Source organism: Vidua chalybeata, chromosome 4 (genome assembly GCF_026979565.1).
Source record: "Vidua chalybeata isolate OUT-0048 chromosome 4, bVidCha1 merged haplotype, whole genome shotgun sequence".
Taxonomy (NCBI): Eukaryota; Metazoa; Chordata; class Aves; order Passeriformes; family Viduidae; genus Vidua; species Vidua chalybeata.
In genome coordinates, this window is record NC_071533.1 from 34,570,617 (window position 1) to 34,596,734 (window position 26,118).

At 35.7% G+C, this 26,118-nt stretch overlaps 1 protein-coding gene and 1 long non-coding RNA gene across 10 annotated transcripts; one reads left to right on the forward strand and one right to left on the reverse strand.

Annotated features, from left to right (window-relative positions):
• Positions 1-18: 18 nt before the first annotated feature.
• On the forward strand, positions 19-25,779 carry EXOC1 (exocyst complex component 1). Of its 9 annotated transcripts, none has more exons than XM_053940803.1 (21): positions 19-42; positions 1,935-2,068; positions 2,895-3,025; positions 3,883-4,042; positions 4,920-4,940; positions 5,696-5,883; positions 6,517-6,744; positions 6,980-7,112; positions 7,286-7,395; positions 7,922-7,975; positions 11,485-11,634; positions 12,721-12,826; positions 15,668-15,712; positions 16,855-17,018; positions 18,711-18,821; positions 19,292-19,368; positions 19,855-20,083; positions 21,078-21,261; positions 22,437-22,636; positions 24,121-24,315; positions 25,101-25,779. In XM_053940803.1, exons 2-21 carry the CDS (start codon positions 1,945-1,947, stop codon positions 25,251-25,253), a joined length of 2,763 nt encoding a protein of 920 aa, XP_053796778.1. In that variant the 5' UTR covers positions 19-42; positions 1,935-1,944; the 3' UTR covers positions 25,254-25,779. The 9 variants fall into 9 exon arrangements, with proteins under 9 accessions (XP_053796778.1, XP_053796777.1, XP_053796780.1 ...); XM_053940802.1 differs by lacking the exon at positions 19-42 and adding an exon at positions 81-259; XM_053940805.1 differs by lacking the exons at positions 19-42; positions 15,668-15,712 and adding an exon at positions 81-259.
• LOC128786995 (uncharacterized) lies at positions 24,739-25,932 on the reverse strand. Its single transcript, XR_008430530.1, has 2 exons — positions 25,823-25,932; positions 24,739-24,815 (listed from the first exon to the last, which is right to left on the reverse strand). It is a non-coding gene; the product is annotated as an uncharacterized LOC128786995 (long non-coding RNA).
• Between the last annotated feature and the right edge of the window lie 186 nt (positions 25,933-26,118).

The window sequence follows — 26,118 nt, forward strand, 5'->3', positions numbered from 1 at the left end:
GCTTCCCGGCCCGGCGCTTCCCGGCCCTGGCCCGGCGCCGCGGTGAGAGCGAGGCGGCACCGGCACCCTCCGGCCCTTCCCCCGTCCAGGCGTGGGGGCTGGCGCGGTGCTCTGCGGGCCGGCTCGGCCGTGGCCGTGCCGCCGGCTTCCGAGGAGGGGCGGTGGCCAGAGCGGGTCGGGGGCCGCTTGTGCGGGACTCGCAGGTGGGAGGCGGTGAAGCGGTGTCAGACGGGCCCTCGGGAGGCCGCCGCTGCTCTAGGTAGCTCTTCTGAGTTTTTTCTGTTGTTGATCTTTTGATTGATGTCCGGCGATGCTGTGGTTGTGTTCTGAGCCGGTGGGATGCAGGAGCAGCATCTTTTCCTGTTTGCACCCTCAGAGAGGGCAGGCAGTGCCGAGCAGCCTCACCACACTGCCGTGCCCCGACTGGCGTGTATTTCCTGGAAAGGCCGCGTCTGTGATGGGATGTCTCGGACAGATTTCACGTAGCCTTTGTTTCGAACATTACAGGGAAAAACACAGCAATGTCTAAAGGGATTTGTCTGAGTCCAGTGTGGTCTCTGCTTTCTTGAAGGTTTTTTTTCTGAGGAAGGAGCTTTATTTCCAGCTCCTTAGGCTAAATTCTGTGTTCCTTTGAGACAACAGGATTCAAGTGTGAAAAGCTTAATTTTGTGCTTGGTCCTGGCACACTGTGAAGGTTTTGGTGGCTGTGACTAAAGGGACTGAGTTTGTAATTCAGAAGTTGAACGGTATGTGAGAGGCAGTCTTGGATCTTGGTTTTATCATGCTGTGCTTTATGCGAAAGGTGTATTCTGCCTAACCTGGAGTACTTGCGTTAGCACTGAAATAGGAGAGGTAGCAATTTGTAGCAGCTTGATCGTGACTTAGAGCAGAAAATAAAATCCTAAATAAGGAAGGAAAGAGGCGTCTGAATCTGAAATATAGCAGCTTATCAGTATTTTGTATGTTCATCTTATGCATCTGTTGAAGAGTAACAGGAATGGTGACCTGGTACAATTTGGGAAACAAAAGGTGGGCCCAGCATTTGATGAAGAGAAGGAAAATTACTAGCAGCTATGGAATGGTACGTTGCCATAGGGTGTCATTTGAACAGCACGCCCTGAGCTCTGTTGACAATACTGTTTTCACTTCAGCATTGTGGCCCTTGTTTTCACAAAGTTCTTGAGTTTCTCATCGTCAAAATTACTGTAGTGCCTAAGATTTTGTCTTTTCTGTGAATTTATCAGAGAAAGCATCTTCAAGAGAACTAGCCAACCTGAAATTCAACTCCATATATTGTCTCAGCATCGAGCAGTGTAGCATGTTGTGTGTATTAATCATGCTTTTAATGAACTGTAGAATTTTAAGGCACAGGTAATATTGAGTCTTCTGTATTTGAATAAAAATGATGGGTTGTAATGTCTAATGTGTCTCTCTGTTCAGTCTAGATAAAATCTCTAGTGTGAGGAACTGTTCCTAATCAAGTGAATATTACTAATTCCTTAATTTTCTGGAGATTGGTGGGGTTTTTAGTTTTGTTTTGTTTGTTGGATTTTGGGCTTATGTGATTGAATTCTACAAGCTTGAGAATTGGATGGTCTTTTTTGCTTGGTTCCAGTTTCAACTTTATTATGTTAATGCCTAGTATTTCCCTCTACTACAAAGAAGCTTTTTGTACTCCATTAATTTAAGCTCAGGGATCATCCAGGTATTAATAAATTACAGTTTTCTAATTGAAATAAGTAAGCTTTTTTTTTCCCCTCCCCGAAGTGGTCTGGTCTTCTACCCAAGTCATGCCTGTCTAGACTACAAGTCAATAAGTTATCTGTAAAATTGAATTTTAAAATCCTGTGGTTACTATAAGTACATGACTCGTTCTTTTCTCGTGTGTCTGTTAAATGTGCTTGAGTTTATTTTTACCTCCTAAAATCTTTCAGCTGAGAGAAAATGACTGCAATCAAGCATGCTTTGCAGAGGGATATTTTCACTCCCAATGATGAACGCTTATTGAGCATTGTGAATGTGTGCAAAGCAGGCAAAAAGAAGAGAAACTGCTTTTTGTGTGCCACAGGTACATAGGAATACCACGCCATATTTCTTGTCTTCACTTTTGTTTTTTCTTGGTTGCATTTGTTTTAGCTTTATGTACAATCCTTATTCTTGACTTGTGTAAAACAGATGCTTTCCATTCCTAATGGAGAAAATTAGTTATAGCTTGTACTTTCATTATTGCTTCTGCTGAAAAAAGAAGCAAAGCCCACTACTTTTATTCACAGATCTCATTGTAATTTGAAAGGAAAGAATGAACAATTATTGTTTAGGGACTGGTGGGCTTTTGAAGCAGGCTTTATGTAGTGCTTAAAACAGGGTTTAGTAATCATCTAAGCGGATAAGCCTAAATAAAATGCTTTAAAGAATATTGATTAGAGTCCAAGGAAAGGCACAGCAACTGAATTGAGTTCTAATGTTACTTTAAGTGTATGTTTATTACATTATATCTCTTTAAAAAATTAGGTGCTTTGGGTTGATCTGTCAATAAATTAGCTTGCTAGAATTATTTTTGGACTGAAAAATGTCTGAAAATGTTTTCATTCTGACTGTACTCTCCAATTATGTCTGTGCTTTGTCAGTTACGTGGTCATGGTCCAAGATGTGCTGTATCAAAGAAATAGCTGAAAATTGGGGTCATTACCTCACAAGCTTTATAGAGATGTATACCTGTTTGGTTGAGACTTAAACTGAGCTGTGGTTATTGTGGATGCAAATGTTTCTTTTCATCAGATAAATACTACGAAATCTCCCCTACAGATAATTAGTTTGAGAAGTTGAAGTACAGCAGAAACAGATGTGAAAGTAGTATGTGTGTTTTGAAATGACTCTCTTACTTCATTTAATAGTGACAACAGAACGACCAGTGCAAGTAAATGTGGTAAAAGTGAAAAAATCTGACAAGGGAGATTTCTACAAAAGGCAGACTGCATGGGCACTTCGAGACCTTGCTGTTGTTGATGCCAAAGATGCTGTTAAAGTATGTGGCACTTTTTTGTTTAGTTCTCTGCTCACAGCATCCTCTTCATTCCAAGTTACATTTGACTTCCTTGTTGCTGGCTGCTTTAAAAATTAGATTGATAACAGGTTAATTAAGATGATACATTCCTCTGCTGCCTGTGCCTGCGTTTTCTTTCAGCCTTTGCAAGAATATAACCCTGGTAAATTGAGTAAGACTAGTCTAGATACGCTTGAATAGCAGTAGCCTCAATATCTGCCCTGTTAGTTGTAGTGATCTCGCAGTGACTGTAGAGAGCATCTGTTAAGGACCTGTAGTAATTTCTTGTTGTAAGTCTTATGTAAAGTCTTACCCAAGCTTAATTTCCAGTAAGAAACTTTATGACTGTTCTACTAATGACAGTCAAAATTTTGTCAAAATATCCAAAATGTTCTGCTACATGTAATATTTTTTTCTGGGACACTTGAAACATTCTTAATGAGCAGTATATAAGTTTGAGAGTGAGCTGGAAGCATGCAGTCCTGATGTAGTGGACTTTTCCATAGAACAACAGGAGCAACCTATTTTTGACCACTTAAATTCATTTGTTGCCATAAACTTCGTGAAAAATCTGACACATCTCTGTATTGTGTTATTTTTGTCTTACTTGCCTTGACAAAATACTGCTGTCATAGCATGGATCCTGGTTTTTCACTATCACAATTTTAGCACCTTTATTAAGGTGCATGAGGGCCTTAAAGTTGCTGTATGAGCTTAAGGTTGGCATCTGTGTAATTTAATTTTTATCCTGTCATCTCCATTATTACATGTGTGGACAGTCTCTGTTACTTAGAGAATCATTTGACTTTGGAGCGTGTAACTTATTTCATCTTTTGCAGGAGAGTCCTGAATTTGATTTGCATTTTGACAAAGTGTACAAATGGGTTGCAAGCAGTACGGTGGAAAAGAACACCTTCATTTCATGTATCTGGAAACTCAATCAGAGATACCTTAGAAAGAAAATTGACTTTATTAATGTTAGTTCACAGCTGTTGGAAGGTAAATGTCTACAATTGTATTTGAAGTATAAAGTTTAGTAATTACTGATTTAAAACAGATATACTAAAAAAATACTCTTAATCCTGATGGGTTTTCTTATTTTTATTTCTTTTCAACTTTATATTTTCTAAGTCTTTAGATAAGCAAGATGACTATATAGCAGATTTTTTCTTAGAAAACAGAGAACCAAGACAAAATATTTCATTAACAAAGTTCTAAATATTGATAAGCTTTCTCTATTTCTAAGACATTCTGTTTCTTGAACAAAATAACATCTACTTCCAAGAACTGGTAGGTCTAAATGTTTAACAAATCTGCTTTTGTTCTCATTTACATTTCCTCTGAATTAGAAAAACGCTTTAAAAAGCCAGCATCTGTAGCATTCTAAAAGGTAAGGGGGTTTTATATGAGATTTCTTGTTCATTGACTGTGAGGCATGTGCTAAATTCTGCTGGACTCTATTACAATTTATGTGACTGATTGGTGGCTAGGATGGCTTTGTATCTTGTTTGCTTATCCTGTAGTAAATATTTTATGGTCACATTATCTTTTAATAGTTAACATTTTATAGTAAAGCTTAGCAAGTAGGAGTATATCACATGGAGTCTGTCAGAAGTAGTGAAACAACTGGTATTAAATACTAGACTGGTGCGTGCAGAAAAAATTGAATTAGAAATGTGGAACGGGCAGGATAGCATTTCTGTGTTTTGGTGTTGACCAGAATTTGTTTTAAACCAACATCTAACAGCTCAAGTTTGTGCAATAATAAAACATTCAAACTTACTGCCACTTAAATGTATACACACTGTTCATGCTTTGTCTAGCTAACATTCTCTGCTTCCTTTCCTCTGCTTTTCCATACCTTTTAATTCTTCAGAACTTCCTAAAGTTGCAGAAGGTGCGTAACACCTTTTTCCTTTATTTTGCATTGTAAGCAATTTTCTTAAATAATATGCTTGTTGGTTGGTTGGTTTTTTTAGTGCTTTGGTTAGCTTATCAGAGATAACAGAGATGTTTCAAATGTCCTAAACGCTTTCTGGCTGGACTGTGTTAATATTCATTTGTCAGCCTTTGAGTGGCTTGTTAAATTCATGAAGCACTGCTGTAAATCATAGTTAATGAAATCATAGTTAATGAAACCATTGTTTATTTGATTTTCACTTAACTCAGTACTAATTTTCCTGCTGTGAAACTCATCTCGAGCATCAAGATAACTTTTATTTAATCAGTGGTATATATCTTAATCAACTTCGTATGTTTCCCTTATGCTCTGTCAAGCAAAAGAGAGAATCTAACTTGCCCTGATTTTCCACTAACAAATTGAGTGTAATACTGTAATATATTCTGATGCTGATTACCAGTGTAAGAGGTGAATAAACCGAGACTAAGTTTGTTCCTTGGAATAAAGGAAGGTGGATATTTGTATTTCGCTTATGTTACATAATTTGGAAAACATCGCTGTTGGGAATCAGTTCTGGAAATTGTAACGAAGCCTGTGGAAGACTGAGACTTGAAAAATGTGTTCATAGGCAGCAGGTGCCTTTTAAGAGAGTTGTTTAATGGATTGATTTACTTACGGGTAGTTAAACATATGTACTCCTAAAATGCTTGTGACTTCTTGATAATGTGTTTTATTTTCCTTCTCTACCTAAGAATCTGTTCCAAGTGGAGAGAATCAAAGTGTAGCAGGAGGTGATGAAGAAGCAGTGGATGAATACCAGGAGTTAAATGCAAGAGAGGAACAGGATATTGAAATAATGATGGAAGGATGTGAATACGCTATTGCTAATGCTGAGGCCTTTGCAGAGAAGTTGTCAAGAGAGCTGCAAGTGCTAGATGGGGTAAGTATTTCTTCTAATGTACAGCGTGCCAGCACGTTGAACTGTTCTCTTTGATGGTGACCAAATAGCATTCTCTGAAAAGGCAGTTAACATGACCTGTCACGTACTGAAATGTAGATGTTGTTTTAGACAACCCAGCATTCTAGAGGTCACTTGAAAAACCTATGAGATGCAAGGGGTACAGACTTGAGGGAACCATCAACAGCCTCCTCAAACTGTCAAGTTGTGTGTTTCTTGTATATTTGGAAAACTGCTGGTGTTGTGGTGATGGCTGATCTTGCAACAGAGAATCTGACCCTATCACCTATGCTCTTTTTTTTTTTTTGGAACTAAAAATGTTCTGGTATAGTAGGGATTACTGTTTGGGTTTTTTTTGTTTTTCTGCAGACCAATACTTCAACTCCAAGAACTTGAGCAAAGTTTTGGCTTTATATGTTATCTTTTTGAAACAAGGAAGTGTCATAGATTGTGGAATTTCTGTGTTCAGTAACACTATGGCTTATATTATTTTGTTTTGTTGATTGCATCACGAGTTTTGGAAACTATTTGACAGTAATAGAGGGAGAAGGAGTTATCAGAATGCTTTTGAGATATAAAAATGTCTTCTAAAATGTGACTTTATTTTCTGTACAGGCAAATATTCAGTCCATTATGGCCTCAGAGAAACAGGTGAATATCTTGATGAAGTTGTTGGATGAAGCTCTAAAGGAAGTTGACCAAATTGAGCTAAAGCTGAGCAGTTATGAAGAAATGCTTCAGAGCGTAAAGGAGCAAATGGATCAAATTTCAGAAAGCAACCACCTAATTCATCTCAGCAACACAAATAATGTTAAACTACTGTCAGAGATAGAGTTCTTAGTGGTAAGCATTTTTGTTATGTTTACTATGGTTGTTCATATCAGGTATAAAATTCTTTTAGGTTGTTACCTTCTTTAGAATGAGATTCCTTTAAAATAATGAGCTTATTTTTCTATTTCATTGTTGCACTATTTTCAGTAAGTTATAATGGCAAAATTGTATTTATTCTTTCTGGTTCACTAGCATAGCAAACTAATATGCTTTCAGCTTATGGACAATACTATCCATTATTTTGTAGAATCACATGGATCTGGCTAAGGGCCATATAAAGGCCCTTCAGGAGGGAGATCTGACATCTTCTCGAGGCATTGAGGCCTGCACTAATGCAGCAGATGCTCTTCTGCAGTGTATGAATGTAGCTCTTCGTCCAGGTAATGTTTATGTTAGACCACTACCTAACAAACAAAATTTGTTACGGTAGTGCCTTGCCAACTAGTCTCAATGTTCTGTTGATTGAAGGAATTTTGACCTCTAGTCCTCTTAGTTCCCCTATACAATATATTACTCTGTGTTTTGTACACTCTAATGTCCTTTTTGTTTGTAGGACATGATATGCTTCATGCAGTGAAGCAGCAGCAGCAGCGCTTTAGTGACCTGCGTGAGCAGTTTGCACGGAGACTTGCCAGTCATTTGAACAGTGTATTTGTTCAGCAGGTATTATTTCCTACTATTGAATATGAAATTCTTGGTCACAGACTTTTCTGGAGAAGAAAAACAATCTATCTAAAAATGGACATATTCGTTGTTGTCATCAGTAAATGCTAGAAGGTCTTCAGGCAGAGATATTGCTAAGCATACCAAACAATAACTGACTGCAGGTGTCTGTTACATTAAAAAAAAAACCCAAGCATCTCTTTTTAATGGGCTTGCTATCAGAATTAAATGCATTTTGTGATATATAAGGATTTATTTTAATTGTAGAGCTTGATTATTGAGGAGAAAAAGCAGTGACCTTTTTTAAGGATGTTAGCAGCTGAAAATACAGAAGGTCTTGCTGTCTGAACCTCAAAGACCTTAAAAAAAGCCCCAAAACAAAACCAAACATACAAAATAAAACATCTGAACCTTGGTTTTGTTTCTTAAATTATTCATAAAACACTGGCTTGACACTTGTTTCCTAAAGTCTGGGTGGTTCTTTAGCCTCAGCTTTTTAATTTATGTGTTTTTTATTTTCAATCAGTTTACTCAGACCCTCCTTCAGCTCTATAACAGGTCCTCCTATCATTCAGTTCCAGTGAGTACATTGAGTTTGATACAAGATTTTCTAACCAATTTTTTTTCCTGAGCTTGAAATTATCTAACTAGCAGCTGCATTTTTGACTTTGCAAAAAGAAATTTGTCCTTACTGATTACAGAGCATCAGACTTACGTCCCTTTTCACTTCTATTATTTTTGTCAGCCCTTAAGCTTTGTTCATCTGTTTATGAGCTAACATTCCTCTGATCTCATTCCCAAAAGTTGCTGAGAGACAGATTGACATGCATGGAGGAAAAATGCTTTCAGTATTTTTCTGCAAGATTTAGCTTGCTGTTAGCTGTGAGATATTAATCAACAGATAAAAAATTATTACTTTGCTGTCAGGTTTAAACAGGAAGAGTTCATTAACTGCAAGAGATGAGACTCTGCAAAGCCTTTTCATTGTTGTAAAAGAGAAAAAAGAGGGTTTTTTGAGATACAGATTCAAGTGCTGGAGGTATAACCGATTTTTGTGTATTCTTTCTAAAAGGAGCTTGTTTTGTTAGTTGGAGGAATATAACAATTTCTTAGTCTGATGTTGTTGAAAACCTCAGCTCCAATACTTTGTTACCTTTAACATCTGAAGAGTTGCATTATTTGTTTAGAATGTTTCTTAAAAAAGAAATTTAAAGCACTTTAGAAAAAACTAAGATAAAGGTAAAGAATTCTAAATTAAAAAGACAAATGAAAACATGGTAATGTCTAGGAAGCTGTTAATATAAGCAAGACATTCTGATTTGGAAATCATTAGATGGCAAAACATAGTTACATTGACATTTGAGCCTAAATACATTACATTGCAAGTATGAAATTGCTCTTTATTTTTTAAAAAGTGAAATAACTCAATGCTTCATTCAAACTACTGTTGTAAGATACTAAAGAGCTTCACCTCCTTTACATTAAAAGGAGACTAAATATTAAAAATTTTAAACAGAAATGCAACTTCATATTGCCATTTGCTGCAGTGTTAAAAATGTTTACTAACAGTTAATGTAGTTGTCTTTTTTGTGCAATACTAATAATTAATTCACCTATTACTTTAAAGATCTTTTAACAGCCAGGTTCAGCACTCAATTTAAAGGCAACTCCATGCTTTCTACTTTTGAAATATGAAGTAGGTTGAAGGTTTGAAATGATGGAATAGTTGAATGACAAATATATGGTGTCATTTGGTAACAGTATAAATTTTATTTGTAATGAGAGAAAGCCTGTTAATGAGATGGGAAAAGTACCTCTAGAAGCTCTGTAATGTTTTAGAGCAGTCTTGAACAGAACATACTTTACTGTAACCAGAATGATTAGTCCTGTGGAAAAGTTAGCCTGGAGAGAGAAATTTACCTTGTCAGGGAATTTGTCATCTAGCTTTATGAAGAATGCAACTACTAACCAGAGAAGTTGTGTATAATAAAGAGACATGATTAAAACTGTTCCATGAAAGAAAAAATAAAAATTTGGATAGCTGAGTATTTCCTAGCAGTAATAGGAACGAGCATTTGGACTGATCTAGTTGATGAAAGCTGTGACAATCACCAGGTAAATTATGTTAAACTATAATGAACTTGAACATTAAAAACGCATGGTGTCAGAATGTGACAAATGAGGGGTTAGAGGGAGTTTCTCTGATCCTTTTTTTTCCATAGAAGCATATCAAAGATTTGTTCAGAAGTTTTCCTATATGTATCCCCAAAAGTATGCCCACAGTATGGAGTATGACCTCAGTAATCACAAGAGCAGCTGTGTTGCTAATGCTGGCTGTATTCCAGTTCCAAATTCTATGTTCCAATAATTACACTAGCTTTTTGTTGAAGTCAGACTACAGGATTGTTTTTATAAGCAAAATTTATAGTGTTACCCTTCCCCATTTTCTGTGAGCATAAATTAATGAAGTTGGCCAGGACTTGTTTCTTGGGGTCTATTTGTATGTCAGTTTATGTAGTTAAAAGAGCAGGGCTCAGAGTAGTTTCACACTCATGTTGGATACAGAAATGTACTGAGACAGGTTGCAAAGGACTTGAGGATGCCCCATCCCTGGAAGTGTTGAAGTCCAGTGTTCAAGGATAGCGCTTTGGGCAGCCTGGCTAGTGAAGGTGTCCCTGGCCATGGCAGGGGAGCTGGAGCTAGATGGTGTTTTAAGATCCCTTCCAACTCAAACCATTCTATGATTGTTATGTAGTAGTTCAGCTTTGTCCAGAAGCTGACAGTATTCATGTTGCCTTACTTAGTAAAAATTGGTATTTTACAAATTAATTATTTGATTTTTTTTCAAACAAGAGCTTTCTCTAACAAAAGACTTGATTAGTATCTAGTACAACAGAAAAAGGGTAAGACAAAGTTGCTTTAGTTTTGATCCAAACTGGCTTCTCTTCCACCTTAGAAACAGGCAAAGGCAGTTTTTAAACAGTACAGTTTATTCTGCTGACTTGTCATGTCCAAGATGGAACTATCAGAAATGCTTCCTCTATCAGGGATGGACATTGACTGACCTGCATAAAGCACCTGCATGTGATGCAGGAATTGGAGACCAATTAGTACAATCTTTGTGTGCTTCCATGGCACAAACTGTAAGTTCTTTTTCCGTATTTACAGCAAGTCCAGTAGAAAAAGACTTTACAGAAAATACTAAAGCCATTTGGAAATTAATTAAATAAATTATCCTCCATTCTTTTAACCCTGGGATAGTGGTTATGTGTTCTGCTGTATGGCTGCACAGAGGTGTTACCATGCTTGCTCTTCCTGAATTGCTCAGGAAGCTTGTTCAAGCAAGTGAAAGCTTAAAAAGCTAAATCATGTGTTGTTCTAGCAATATGATGGGAACTTTGTGTAAAGGAGGAGCATGAAATTAGTAGCTTGTGTTAAATGGGTTGGTTTATGCTGCTGGCTGTAATTGTTCACTGATGGTGTGTTGTATGTGTCTGTTTGTGTGGAGGGAGAGGGAATGTGTGTGCACTGATGTTTTTTATGATTTGATCAAGGAAGGTTTGGCCAAAGTGGACTAAAGTATGTTGAATTGGAGCAGGCTGTCAGAGGAGAGTTATGTATAAAGCTCATCATTAGCACCCAGGCCACCCATTAACTGGGGACTTGAAAATTGTATATGGGAAAACCAACTTTAAACAGAAGCAGCTACTTCTTTTTGTTAGAGGAATAATGTAATAATCTCTTAACATTTTTCAGGAACAATTGAATGCTTGTCATTAAATTTTCATTCAGGTGTACATTGCATTCTTTTACAAAAAGTGCCAAAGTGACTCACCCTGAAGACAAAAAGCCTGAAAATGAACAAGCTTATTAAGATGCACTACCTGCCTTGGCTGTAATAACTCAGTGTCTGTATTACATTAGGTGTCTTTTTCAGTCTGCATCTCTAGACCTTGCTTCTGTGCAAGGTGTTTTGAGGCCTTTCTGTTTGTCTGAATGAGATACTGTCTTCATATCAAATTTTTCAGGAAACTTCTAATGCGTCTGTGTAGTGCTTCCAGATTTACTTTAATACTTTTTCTTATCAAGGGTCACGATCAGAGTTCCACTCTTGCCCAGCACTCTGCTGAATTGACATTACCCAATCATCATCCATTTCACAGAGATTTACTTCGATATGCTAAACTGATGGAGTGGCTCAAGAACACAGATTATGGAAAATATGAAGGGCTAACAAAGGTATGTGAAGTGATCAAATGATGCTACAGAATGTACATAATAGACTGGGCTTGAGAGTCAAAAGAATTGTCTGTGTCATGTCATTTTAATATTGCTATATATTAAGTATAACTCACTGCTCCTCTTTTTTTATTCCTTTTTAGAATAACAAACTTCATTTTTTAGTATTTGTGGTCTTCTGCTCTGTTTATTGTTTTTGTTCCTCAAACAGTTTATGCTGAGGTATCACAAGATATTTATCTTAATATTTATGTAAAACAAGTTTGCCATTATACGGTGTAGTAAGAAAAAATAATTACGCTAATTTCAAATTGATGTGCTTATTGCCGAACACCTCTATTTCAACAGACCTTCATTTCACTTGGAAGTGTCAAAATCTTCAGAGGTCTCTTGTACAGTAGATTAAATAGAAATGTTTTTCCCTTGTATGCATGTAACTTTTAACTACCTTGTTTAAAACTAACATGGAGTAAAAAAATTGCTACAGAAGTATGCAAAACATTCATGTAGAAGTCAGGGAAAAGTTAGTCCTTACAAAACAAGTCTTTCTTAAATTAAAATTCTGTCATTCTTAAATGGAAGATTTAAATTAGACTTTGAAAATAGCTTTCTCATAGTTATTCATTTGCCTTCAGTGTAAAGCACACAGTGAATGGTTGGCATCTTTATGATCTTCTAATAAAAAAATGTGAGAATTACATATTTATGTGTGCTTTTGGGGGAACAGTAAGAGTCTGATAGAGGAGGATGCTGAATTCTCTCTCTTCTACCCTTGAAATGAATTCTGTGATGCTCTACCACCAGTAATCCTATCTGTATGTACTGCATTGCATATTTTTCCTTCTGAAGGAAAAGTAGAAGTTTCTGATTAATGCTCAGTGACCTCACTATGAAAATTAATGTAAGCTGTTTAAATATCATTCATATATTTTTGTGCATGCTGCATAAATGTATATACTTATATAGTCCAAACCTGTTTTCTATTTAGTAGGACTTGAAAATGCACGTGTTTAAAGAGTTATTTACCTATAATAGAAGAAAATCATTACGAATACCTGTTAACTAAATTTACATTTTTCTTTTAAGAATTATATGGATTATTTGTCACGACTTTATGAAAGGGAAATAAAAGATTTCTTTGAAGTTGCCAAGATCAAGATGACAGGCACAACCAGAGAAGGAAAAAAGTTTGGTAAGCTTCCAGAAGGCACAATACCTTGCTTTGAATCTTACTATTTGCATATAAAACACTCATTATGACACCTAAGGCTAATTTTGTAATGGTGTAAAATTCTTTACTTTTGGCAAGATGGAAGAAGTTGGATGAAACATATGACTGTTCTGACTTCTACAAGGCCAAAGTAGCACAATTGAAATCTTGTGAAATTGGTCAAAAGAAAAGCATAAAATACAATATTTTTCTCAGTTTTCAAATCTACACTCACTTTTTATCACTTGAATTATCCCACTTTACTACCTGAACAAATTTGAAAAATCAATTCTTGTAATTGAAGGGAGTTTGGGCAGCATTTTTTTGTATTCCTTCTGTTGTTATTTCTGCTTTTAATAAATCTTGGGTGGATTTTTAAGAATGCTAATCCTATGAAAACTTGCATATTTTCATGTGTTTTTTCAGGGGGATTTACCTACGTAGCCTGAGTCTAGAAATAGTAATTTGTTAACTTGTAGGTATTTATATTAAGGGAGTATTCCTGCTTGGATTAGTCTAGTGTGAATATGGAAGTAAAGCTTAAAAAAATAACGTGGATACTTAAAAAGCAACAGTACTATAGGTGTATTTATGTATTGTCAGTTCTATATTTTGAGGTGCAGTGTTTCAAAGCTTCTTTGAAATATTTCTATTTGCCACAGTTTACCAGTTTGCAAATTCTGAATTCCAAAATTATGTGCAGCTGTAAGTAGTAAGTTGTGTCAGCCTCTTCTGGGTCCTGAATTTATGCTTTGAAGTTTGATGGTAGAAACCAGAAAAATGTAATGAAAGGAAGAAAGCAGGAAGGTGGTAAGGCTTGTTTGAGAGATGGAGAACTGGAAAGATAAGGCTTGGCAAGCTGTTGGACATGGAAAGCAGAGGTGCTATAAGATGTCATTGTCAGAACATTTGAATTCCTAAATATTGAAAAGCAATCTTACTGCAAGAAAAAAAATACCTTTAGTCTAATACAAATTGATTTCTGAAACATTCTAAACACTTTGTCTGGACACTTGTTTTGTGATTTGTATTTGTGAAGAGACAGCTTTTGTAGCAGTTTCCTAACTTGTGTAAATGTTACGGAGCAATCAGGCATTTTGGAGAAAGAGGTCCTTCAGTTCACCAGAGTAAAAGCTGCATCTTGAGAAGACTTCTGTCATGTATTTGTGCAAATTTATTTATGTTGCAGCGCCTCATAAGGGTGTGTAATTTCAAAGGCTTCTGTGTTCATTGTAGTGATTGTACTACTACTAATTGCACATTTATTCAAAATACATCACTTCTCAATAGTAAACTTGTTTAAGGAGTAGTGTAGGTGCATAATGCTCCAGTTGTACTCAAATACTAAAGATGACCTGTTTCCAAGTTGTGTTGTGTGTTCTTGCCTTTTTTTTGTGCTTTGGGAATAGCACTGCTATTTGAATGCCTCAAATGCAGAGGGGATGCTGGGAGAGTTCTGGCATTCTGTGCTAACGCAAGGTTCTTTGTCTGCATTTTTATGGCAAAAAAAAGCCAGCCTGGGTCATGAGCATTCACACTTGTCTGAAGTAGTCTTTTCTTTTTTTTTTTTTTTTTTTTTTTCTTTTCTGATGAAGCCAAGACTTTGATACTTAAATACCATAAAGTCAGTGTTGGAAAGAGTGCTACTACTGTCATATGCTTATATGATGTAGCTTGTCAAAAGCTACTAAGGCTCCCCTGGTTGTCCAGGGCCTAATCTTTGTAGTTCTTCACATTCTGCAGTAAGTCCCATGTGTTTAGAAATTGAGGATGATGATGAAGTGGGACCAGTGCATGACAGTTGCATATGCCAAGTGCATGCCTAAACATTTTTTATTCAAAATTGGCCAAAACCCATAAGATCTAAAAACTAGGCTGGAATTAAATTTGAATTTGATGTTACAATTATCTGTAGTGTTGCCTACTTGAGAGCATCTGGTATTTAAGACATGTTTGTGGCGTTTAGAAGTATCTACTCATTCTATTACAGTAGGTTCTGCTTGCCTGCTCCATTCTGGGGGGCTTGTAGCATCCATCCTCATCAAGATCTCTTTAAAACCACATACTGCTTTTAGTATATGTATGCAAATGCCTTTTACTCTAGGGATTCTATATTTTCTACAAACGCCCATTTACTTTAAATTTCATATTGAAGTCCACTTGAGGAAACTTCAATTCTGAAAAAAACCCAGGAAAAAAATAAAAACCTCTTTGTAAATTTTTTTTTACGATATGTTTATTATTTTTATCTTCTCCAAATTTGCAATCATCTGTTTTTGTGCAGCATGAATGCAAAAGATGTAATGTCTATATAAATATCGTGATCTGCAACAACTAAGAAAAGGTTAGCCAGTCTTACTGTTGATATGAATTATTTTGCAGTAATTGTGTGTGTGTTTTAAATTGAAAAGGTGGACAATATCTCCGACTCAGTAAAAAAATTCCATAAGTACGTTTTCATGTCTTCATGTCTACTGTTGATATGATTTATCATGGAAACTGAGTCTGACAAATAATTTAATGGACTTCTCAATTTGCGAGAACTTAAATACATGTTACCAAAAGTGTTCTTCAAACATACTATATAAGAAAAATCAAATTTTAATACCTAGAAACTTACTCTATTTTCCATGTAGTTTAGATACTGAATTTCTAGAATAGTACCTCTCCAACTAAATGTGTTTGCAATGTAGTTACTTGCTGCTTATAGTTCTCTGCATGTTTCTTTCCAGTTAGAGCTTAACTTGCATCTTGTGCATGGTTTGTGCAAACTGCATTTTAACTTGTCTTTGTCTTTGATGCTTGCAACCTAATCCATCCCAGCTACACTGCCTCGAAAAGAAAGTGCTGTCAAACAGGAAACTGAGAGTGAGTATAACTAGTTGCATTAGTTGGTGTTGTCAATGCATGTGTGTTGATGTTACAATGTAGTGCTGCATCAGGGAGAATCTACCTCACACTGAAGCGCTCTGTTCAGAATGAAATAAATGTGAGCAGAACCATTGGGCTGGCAGGGCAAAAAGGAAGGACAGCTCTAAGTCCCAACATAGAATTTGAGAAGATTTGCACATAAAGGCAATATCTTTTGGTTTTTCCATGCTACTAGTGGATAGTAAAAATATGTTTGTGCCTGAGAGCTTGTCATAGTTTTCCATTCCTCCAGTAGGTTGAAGTGACAATTTAGATTAGATCTATAGACTTTGTCTTGTGTCCCTAGTCTAGATACCAACAGAGCAGTTAATTGAAGCTTGCAGGATTGCTTTGAAGTTTCTTTATGGCTTAGATGTGAGAAGTTTACTTGGAGATCAAATAATGATAATTTTTTGGTCTTTTTTGTTATTAGCTTTCTCTGTCCTGGTCCAACATGTCTGAAAATTTTGGGGGAAAAAGAAATAAAAAAGTAAATACATGGTCCTAGGAGAAGGCCCAGAAGTATCATGAAGAAATGATTGAATGTTAATTATGATCAAAATGAGGGGAGAGCATTAGCAGCAGTTACTATGGGGTTGTAGATCCAGCAAAATAGCTGGAACAAACTGTGCAGTTAAAAGGATGTTAACAGCAGAAGGATCAAGTTCAAGATGGAAAAGTGCCTGTGTGTATATAAAATGTTTTAATTATTTTCCTTCCTGTGATTCAGTCCTTCTGCTTGTGGCAGCCTTTGCCCAAAAGGGCTACAGATGTAATAACTGGTTTTAGCTTTCAAGTCTTCAATCCCCATGTTACTGTATTTTAGAGTTTTGTTCCTTTTATACCTTTTTGCCATACTTTACAATGGGAATTTAAATAGTTATATTGTACTTTGAAAATTGCTGAAGAATCTCAGTTACCTTATAATGAGGAAAGATAACATTTACAGCAAAAACACTGATAGCTTAGATAAAAGCTGTCCGATTTTAATATAGGACTACTTGCAATTCTTGATCTCATATGTTCTGTAACAAACTTCATATTCTTCAGGATTTTATTCTGCCTTCACTTTCCTCCTTCATAGTGTCTTTATTTCACAGGTCTTCATGGGAGTTCTGGAAAATTAACTGGGTCTACTTCTAGTCTAAATAAACTCTCTGTTCAGAGTTCAGGAAACCGTAGATCTCAGTCATCCTCACTGTTAGACATGGGAAACATGTCTGCCTCTGACCTGGATGTGGCTGACAGAACAAAATTTGATAAGGTAAAGCCAAAATATCACATAGAATTCCTGCTTAGTTTTGTATTGGAGGTATCTTACATATCCTTCTTATATAGTTCAAAAATCTCTACTTTTTAAATCCTAAAACATGCCAATTTCAAAGTTTGTATGTACCATACATCTAATAAAGGCAGTTCCTAAGAAATATGAAGATCACAGTATTATTCTCAGATTATAAGATTCTATTTAAATCCTTTATATGATGTGTGTGGTCTTTACAGAATATCAAGCATAAAAAATTAACTTTTAAGTTTAAGCCAAATATGTGTTTTTAAACAAATAGGAATGGAACTGATGGATGCTCCACTGTTTTGTTTATTTTTTCCCAACTCATTCAGTGTTCTATGACGTTTTGCCGGTATGTAAGCAAAAGTGAAAGATAAGGAAGATAAGAATTTTAGCCAGGACTTGAGCGTGACCCTAAAATTTTACTTATACTGGTTTCACATTAGTTATAATCAGTTTTCAACTTTAACCAATAGCACTAAGTCATTATTGGAGTGGCCTCATCCTGTTTTAAAACCTCAGGATCTGTTGACTTTTTTTCCCTGAACCATTAAAAGTGACAGTGCTCACTTTTAATGGTTCACAATTAGCTCCTCAGTGCTGTGGAAGGAAAATGAGCAGTCAGAGATAAAAATAATTTTGTTGTTCTCTACTGAATTATTTGATGGAGATGAATGTTTTTCTTCTGACCTCTTCAAATCATTGCTTAGTCTTTTTCTAGGAGGAAATATATGCCTGAAACAATATTAACTGTTAAGTTATTATAAACTGGTAGTAGCAACTTGTCTAAAATTAAAAAGCTAAGTTGTTAAAACAGGTTTATGCAATTATTGTGCTATTACTTTCAATTTCTCACCTGTATCTCACACCCATTGGGGATGTGTGAATGTGATTTAATATACACAGAGTTACAAGCTATTGAGCCGACCTACTAAGTTGTTGGGGTTTTTTTCCTATGGAATTTTCTTTAGCATGGATTTCCTGTGTGGCTAGATTGGTTTAATTTATGTAAATTATTACATGCCTAAATTTTTAAATACTTGCAGAGGAAAATCTAAGAGAAATGTGTTTAACATCCGATTTAGAATTTCCTTATTTTGTACTAATTAAATGATTGTGATTACTTATTGCCAAAATAGTGTTTCACTTTAATTTAAATCTAAATATTGTGTTGCATACTTCAGTACAACACCTACTTATTTGTTTCTCTTACTTCTATGTAGAAACTTTTCCTGCTTTTTCTACAGAACACTTAACTTCAACATACACAGTTGACCTGTTTTTCTTCCCTGAGGCTTTTAATTTTGTCTTCCTCTGCTCAGCAACCAAGGCAGAAAAGATGGTGGCAGAACCCAAGACTTACTATTAAAATACGAGTGTGTCCATTATAGCAAAAAAGTGCTTCCTCAGGCTGCAACTAGAAAACTCCTAGTTGTGGAGAAACTTAGATTGTTCTTTTCTTCACAGTATTACATGGATAAGAAAGGACTATGTTGAATATGCAGCTATTACTTTTAGACATCTACTTACAAGCTGTTTCCATTTCTGTTAAGTAATAGTAAGCCTTCTAAAGCTCAGTGAAGATAAAAAGTATATGTAACAAACAATTAGTATTGTTAACCATCCATAGAATTTGATGTGTTGATAAAATATTTTAACTTTCTTTAGATTTTCGAGCAAGTATTAAGTGAACTAGAACCTCTATGTCTGGCAGAACAGGACTTCATTAGTAAATTTTTCAAACTGCAACAACATCAGAGCACCTCTGGAACAACAATGGTATGACTTAGATTCTCTCACTGTAGTAAAAAGTATTGACTAGGCCTCAAAAAAGACCTGTTTAAAAGAGAACTTTGGAATTTATTGGTGATTATGTGATCCAGGTGATAAGTAATTCGTTTTTCTTCATGAACTGGAAGGGTCTTTATTTTGACTAACCAAAACAAAATTTTTGAAAGAAGGACTAACATGTTTCCTTTGCCATGGCTTTGTCCTCTTAAGATAACAACTAACAGTCCATCATGCTATATAGGAAGACGGTGGGGAGTAATTGTGGATAATATTGAATTCGGTGGAATGTGGCTGGAAAATTACCAGAAACTTGCCAACTGTTCTGTGTTCTACTCTGGAGGCAGGGGGTGCTGGGGGTATGGAACTGCTACTTATATTGGTTTTGTCAGATGTAGTAACTGCTTTGATAAAGAATTGGAGACAAACTTTATCTTTACATACATTCCTTGTTCTCACAGAACGAAGCGGAGGAAATGGATGGAGTAGCTTTATCCCGTTCGTACACTTCTGGTGTTCCACAAACAGTATCATCTGAGTATGTGCTGCTATTTTTTATTATTGATTCTTAAGCCTATGTTTGAGTTTATTTGGCATATAAAACGTTTTTTTCTAAAATCAGAAATTATTCCCTTTCAGTGAAAGTGAATAGTAAACTTAATTTTTACCTAGACACTGCGTGTGTTGGTAAAAAGAATATTTTTTGTATATAGAATGGGGCTCCTGTATATAGTTGTTTAATTCTCTTAATAGTTTGCAAATTGAAATTGCTTATATTTTCTATAAGATAGAAAATATGCTTAGCAAAGTTCTGAGAGTGTGTGGCAGCTTCCACAGAGAAAGCACTTTCTAGAGTATTTTATATCTGTGACTGTTGATTTTTACTGTGTGGTACTGACTTTCTGAAAGTCATGAGACTTGTTGAATGCAAATGACTACTATATCAAATAAATATATCAAAAAACATGTAAAATAGCCTAGTAAACTGTCAGAGTAATATTTTCCTCTTATGCATTTTTAATAGGAAGGACATGATCCGACAAATGATGACAAAAATATTTCGTTGTATTGAACCTGAGCTGAATAACCTTATAGCACTGGGAGACAAGATTGATAGCTTTAATTCCCTTTATATGTTAGTTAAGATGAGCCATCATGTATGGACAGCACAAAATGTGGACCCTGCGTCCTTTCTCAGCACAACACTTGGAAATGTTTTGGTGACTGTCAAAAGGAACTTTGATAAGTGCATTGTAAGTTCTTTAGTTATTCTGATTAACCTAACTGTAATATTATAGGAAGCCCACTCCTACTCAGTTTGATCTTATGTTTCTGTATACTTAAGTTCATTAAATTTGAAGTCAAAATTAGTAATTTATTGCTTTTCTACTGGCCAAGCCTTCAAATAAATGGTGGTTGTGTTTCTTTTTTCCTCTCCATTCCAGTTTTCCTCAATAAGTAGCTTTTGTACCAAATAAGACCACTTGCTCACAGTTCTGAGCTAGTTGACATTCTTAGTTCTTTGTTTACACTTGTACTCTTTCTGAGATTACTGAAATCCATTAAGTAAAATACAGCTCTCTGCCTTTTTTGCTTGCCAAAACCAAACATTGTGGACTTGAAAGGGTATGAGGTCTTTTGGCAGTAGCAGAGGCAGCCCCTACTGTCTGAAACTTTCTTTTGCTAATGCAGTTACAACTATTATATTAAATATGGCAGGTGAAAACAGAGTTGCTGGTATAACTTTGTTTTATTGTCATAAATGTAATTTCACTCTAGGCAAACATCATAATACTGACCATTCTTGATCAGTTTAATACTTAAAATATTTGGAAACTGATTTTTTTATTACACTCAGAAATAAAATTTCTTCAAAAGAAGACTAAAGAAGCTTCGTGCAGCAAAAGGAATTGTTAGCTTGGCTGAATCAGAAAAGTGAAATTCCTTGTTAGATTATAAAGTGAAAATACTTCTGGTGCATAAACTTGGGTTTTTTTTCATTGGGTGTTTGTTTTTGTAATACTAAGTAAATAAAGGGGAATTAAATACCGTCTTTCCTTTTTCTTTCCAATTATTTTACTTAAAAAAATTCAAGGGTAAAAAGGGTGAAAGACTAAATAGATGTACTAATTGAAAGAATTATTTCTGTCTTTTATATATGTCAGTTTTTTCAGTATGTCTGCATTTTTCTTTTAATACTTGTTACATGATCTGGAGCCTAACACTTGTTCTTATTTTAAATTAAAGAGTAATCAGATGAAGCAGATGGATGAAGTAAAAATCTCAAAGAAGAGTAAAGTTGGGATCCTTCCATTTGTTGCTGAATTTGAAGAGTTTGCAGCCCTTGCTGAATCAATTTTCAAAAATGCAGAACGACGAGGAGATCTAGATAAAGCCTACATAAAACTTATTAGAGCTGTCTTTGACAGTGGTAGGTCTTCTGAGGCTGTCATAGTTTACTAAAACAATTGTTTCCACCTGTTTATATCTAATTTTGCCCCAATTAACAGGTGGGGTTTTTTAAGACTATGCTGAAATTTTGGTTGTCTCTGTTATTGTAAGTGAGCAAGTGTAATCCTTTTGATTGTAATATACTTTTAGATACTTTCCTTTGTACACGCCTGTAAAGTAACTTTGAGTTGTGACAAAGGGAAGTGGTTAAGACTGAAGAGAGAGAGAGGAGACAGCAACCTGGCATGGTCAGTCTGAAGTGGTTTCTTGTCTTTTTGTTTCCCCCTGTAAAAAATCATGTAGGAAGAAAAAAAATTGGCAATAGCAGATTTTCCCTAGTTAGCAGTTCAGTGTTTTGACTGGAATGAATCTGTGCTCATTACTGATACTCTGGTGCCTTGCATCACTTTCATGATGGGCATCCTGATAGTCTCAGCAAAATGATTAATGGATGAACAGGCATGGAAAATTAACTGTTCTTGGTTGAAGCCATCCTCTTTCAGCCTGCTTTTAGGTGCAGTAAGGGAGAGATAGGTAGAATTTTTTTTGCCTGCTTGTCGTTTTTTCAGGTTTGGGCTCTTTTTTGGCAGGGGAAAGGGGACGTAAAAGATCCATGTGCAGGATTATCTATTTTTATTATTACATTTAGGGACTGATGGTAATTTTGACCATAAAGCTAATAAGCAAAAACTGAGATTAAGAAGTAGATTTAAGAACCCCCCACTACCTTATTGAAGATTTTTGTCCTAGTGAAGATGGGAATTGATTTTGCTGTGACTTCTGTTAAATAGTTCTATCATGTGCAATTTATTAGCCATACTGAAAGCATGCTTGTAAGCCTCCTCAGAATGTGACTTCTTCCTCACACCTGTAAATGACATCATACATACTCAATATTTTGTATCTTTTTATAAGTGACTTTTTTGCCATACAAGTTTCATATTTTAGAGCCTGAATTTATCTGTTGCTTCTTTTGAAGGCTCTTAGGTAGTGTTTTAGTGGGAATTCTGGGAATTTAGTGGTAATTCTGACAAAATCAGTTACATGAAATTCAAAAATCCCTTTTTGATATGGTTATTATGGTTATTGGTTATGTTTTTCTGAATTTGTTTGTCCTTTTGGTATTCTAAGTATTTTGCTTCTCATTTCTTTTAGTTGAGAAAGTAGCTAATGAAAGCCAGAAGACACCCAGGGATGTCGTCATGATGGAGAACTTCCATCATATTTTTGCAACACTTTCTCGCTTGAAAATTTCTTGTCTGGAGGCTGAGAAAAAAGAAGCCAAACAGAAGTACACTGATCATCTTCAGTCTTATGTAATCTACTCACTTGGACAGCCTCTTGAGAAATTAAATGTGAGTATATTTGAGTATTCCTTTAAATGGTACAGGATAGTGGAAATAATACATTCAAAAACTATTTGATCTCTTTATCACTGCATCTATCATAATCTCTTATTTTTTTGGACTGGAGCATGTCTGGCAAGAGTACTCATGAGGGTAACAGTCTTGGATGAAAATAACCAAATTTTTCATGGCAATTAATAGTACTGACTAAACATCAGTGTCTTAAGCAAATGGTTTTGAGGAAGAAGAAAGTGAGAGGAAAAGTCATCAGGATTTTTGGGATAATCTTTCTCACCTCAGCTGCTGAGAAAATTGCTGTAGTTTCTGAGCTGTTCAACAAGAAGAACAGTTAGAGGAAAATTCTGTGTATCTGAAGTTGAACTAAATGTTGAACTGAGTGGTGATTTAGGTTCAGACTTAGTTCTGTCCACTTGGCTTTTTCTATAAACAAGATTTCAGGCATCCTTTTTCAGAGACATTTAACATGTATTCCCATTCTGAAAATTAAAATGCTTTATTGCTGTTTCTCACTTGTGGATTGACTCTGATGACCAACATCTAAGCTCCCACGTAGCTAACTGCTGCTCAGTCCCCCCTCTCCAGAGGAGACAACAGGAAGAGCAAAAGTGAAAAAACTTGGAGGTGGAGATAAAGACAGGTTAATCAGAGAAGGGGAGAGAGAAAGAGGGAAAAAAAATAAGTGATACAAAAGCAGTCATTGACTGCCTCTCAAAAGCAGACTGATGCCCAGGCAGTTTCTGAGCAACCTTGAAGGCAAACACCAAACCTGCCTCCTCCAACCCTAATTCTTATAGCTGAGCATGATGTTATGTGCTATGATTTGGTCAGGTTTGACCTGTTCAGCAGTAACCAAAACGTTGTTGTGTTAACAGCCCAGTTTTAGCCACAAATCCAAAACACAGCACCATAGAGGCTGCTGTGAAGAAAGTTAACTAGGGAGTTACCTCTGTCCTGCCCAGACCTGATGCACTGTTGAGCTCAACCTGCATGTTCATAGAAATATTTCCCTCTATTTACTAAAATGTTTATATTTACTATGTTGAGAAAACTGGCCAATGACAGTGAGAAGGAATGGCAATTGTGAACAAATATGCTCTTGTGTATCGTTTAAAAGATTCTCAGGTGCTTAGGGAGTTCATCCAAAAAGATCCAGTATTTGGATCCCTGGTTATGAGCTCATGAATTGAGGATTTTGGGGCTGACTGGTTATTAGTTACAAGGTTGCAAAGAAAAGCTCAATTGCTTCTAGAAATGATTGGTTTCAGTTTTATGCTAGTACTTGGACTGCTGTATTGTTGGGCTGTGTTTTAATGTTTATGGCTGAGCAGTACTTCATGCCCAATTAAGATACAAAAATTGGGAGAACAAAACAGTCATGAAGCAGAATCAAGATTTAACCATACATATCCTTGTCAGATTAAGTTAATTAGCTCAGATTTGTGATAGTGACTAATTCTATTACTTCTTGTTAGCATTTTTTTGAAGGTGTTGAAGCTCGTGTGGCACAAGGGATACGGGAAGAGGAAGTAAGCTATCAGCTGGCTTTTAATAAACAAGAGCTTCGTAAAGTTATAAAGGAATATCCCGGTAAAGAAGTGAAGAAAGGATTGGATAATCTCTACAAGAAGGTAGATAAACATCTCTGTGAAGAAGAAAACTTACTTCAGGTAAACTAAATCGTGTCTTAAAAACCCTATAATGTTACACAGAGGCTTTTTATTACTGCTTTTGCATATGTATTCTGTGAGAATGTTCAGCATAACTCTAATAACGTACATTTTGAGTACAGCTTTTGGGTTTTTTAATAAGCATAGTCTGTTTCTATTTAATACTGATTTGGACCAGAGCAGTAGAAAAAAGTTCAGAAAGAAACTCCCTTTATGATTCCCTAGCTGACCATTAATGGGTGATGTCTGCTCTGCAAAATACATTGGAAGTAAAGAATATATTTAAATGAATGGAAACCTGATGTGAATCTTAATTGGTGTACTATAGCAGAATATTTTGTTATCTGTTTTCTGATAGTTGTATTATCTAATGTTTTTCTTACACTCTGTGAACTTTTTCACTGGAGTGAATAACAAGTAGACTTGAGTTAAGCTTGTTTAATCAGCTTTTTAAATTCTGAAATGTGAATTATAGCACTCTTCTGGTTCAGGGTGTTTTCCTGAAAGACAAAAGCAATACCTCTATTAGGAGAACTTCCCCATCTTCTTTACTATTTTCTGCTTTGCACATTTATTACAAGTCATGTCAACATTACAGATCTTAATGGGTAAAAACCATCAATCTTCTTATTAATGCAGTAACTCAGTCTATTGAACTTTATTAGTAATCTTTAACTGTAAAATGACACCTGAAGTGTGAGAATCGATTAATGAACCAATGTTTTCTAGTTAACCTATGTATTGTGCCAGTTGACTTTTCCTAAAGTTTGCTCTCTTTGGCACAGGTTGTGTGGCATTCCATGCAAGATGAATTCATACGACAGTACAAGCACTTTGAAGGGCTGATAGCTCGCTGCTACCCTGGATCAGGAATTACTATGGAATTCACTATACAGGATATTTTAGACTACTGCTCCAGTATTGCACAGTCTCATTAAGTTCTAGAAAGGGAAAGAAGCTAGCAAAGTGTGTGCCTGTATATAAGGGAATCAAACACTATAAATATTACTGGGTTTTTAAAAGGTGTATTTCCATGTGTGTGTAGTTAACTGCCACGTATGTTGAGTAACACTCCTACTTCAAATGCCTTTCAGGGCAAAATAAAACATTCAGGGATTTGTTGTGCTTCTATTGGGCTGAAGTAATGTTTGAAAGCATTAATTCTGTGAAACACTTTGGATACAGTTTTTCCCTTACCCTAATATTAAAATATTTTTATTTATAATTCCTTCTCTTGCCAAAAGCAGTAAGCACTACCTTCATAGTATGCCAAAAGAATACTACTGTTTTCATTAATATTTTTCATCTTAGAAATTATGTAAGTATTGAAGACTATGAGATATTTTCCCTTCCTTGTTCTAGAAAGTATGGATGTAGAACTTTATGCAGTGGGAAGATTAAATTCATGTTCTGAGACATAATGTGACTATGGCTATAATTCTTAATTAAACTATGTTCATCATATTCTTTATTTCTGTGGAGAGTTATTTAAAAAAGGTGAAAATACCTGAAGGAGTTAATTCCATTGTTTTGCTGATGGCTATTGAAGAGTTGATGCATTTCTGCATCCATGTTGTTTTTCTTCCTTTTAGTAAATATGATGTAGTACCAGTTTAATCTCATGTAAATCCTTCCTATTCCTGGAGCTTCAGCTGCCAGGGATTCAGGACCTAGGTTTTCTGTACAGCTTGGTGAAATTGCCAAGTTGTTGGATGGAAGTGGGGTGTATACAGGGTAGAAACAGGTACAGTAAACAGGCAGAGGTAGAAAGTTGATGCAGATGCAAGAATAAAAAAAAAAACC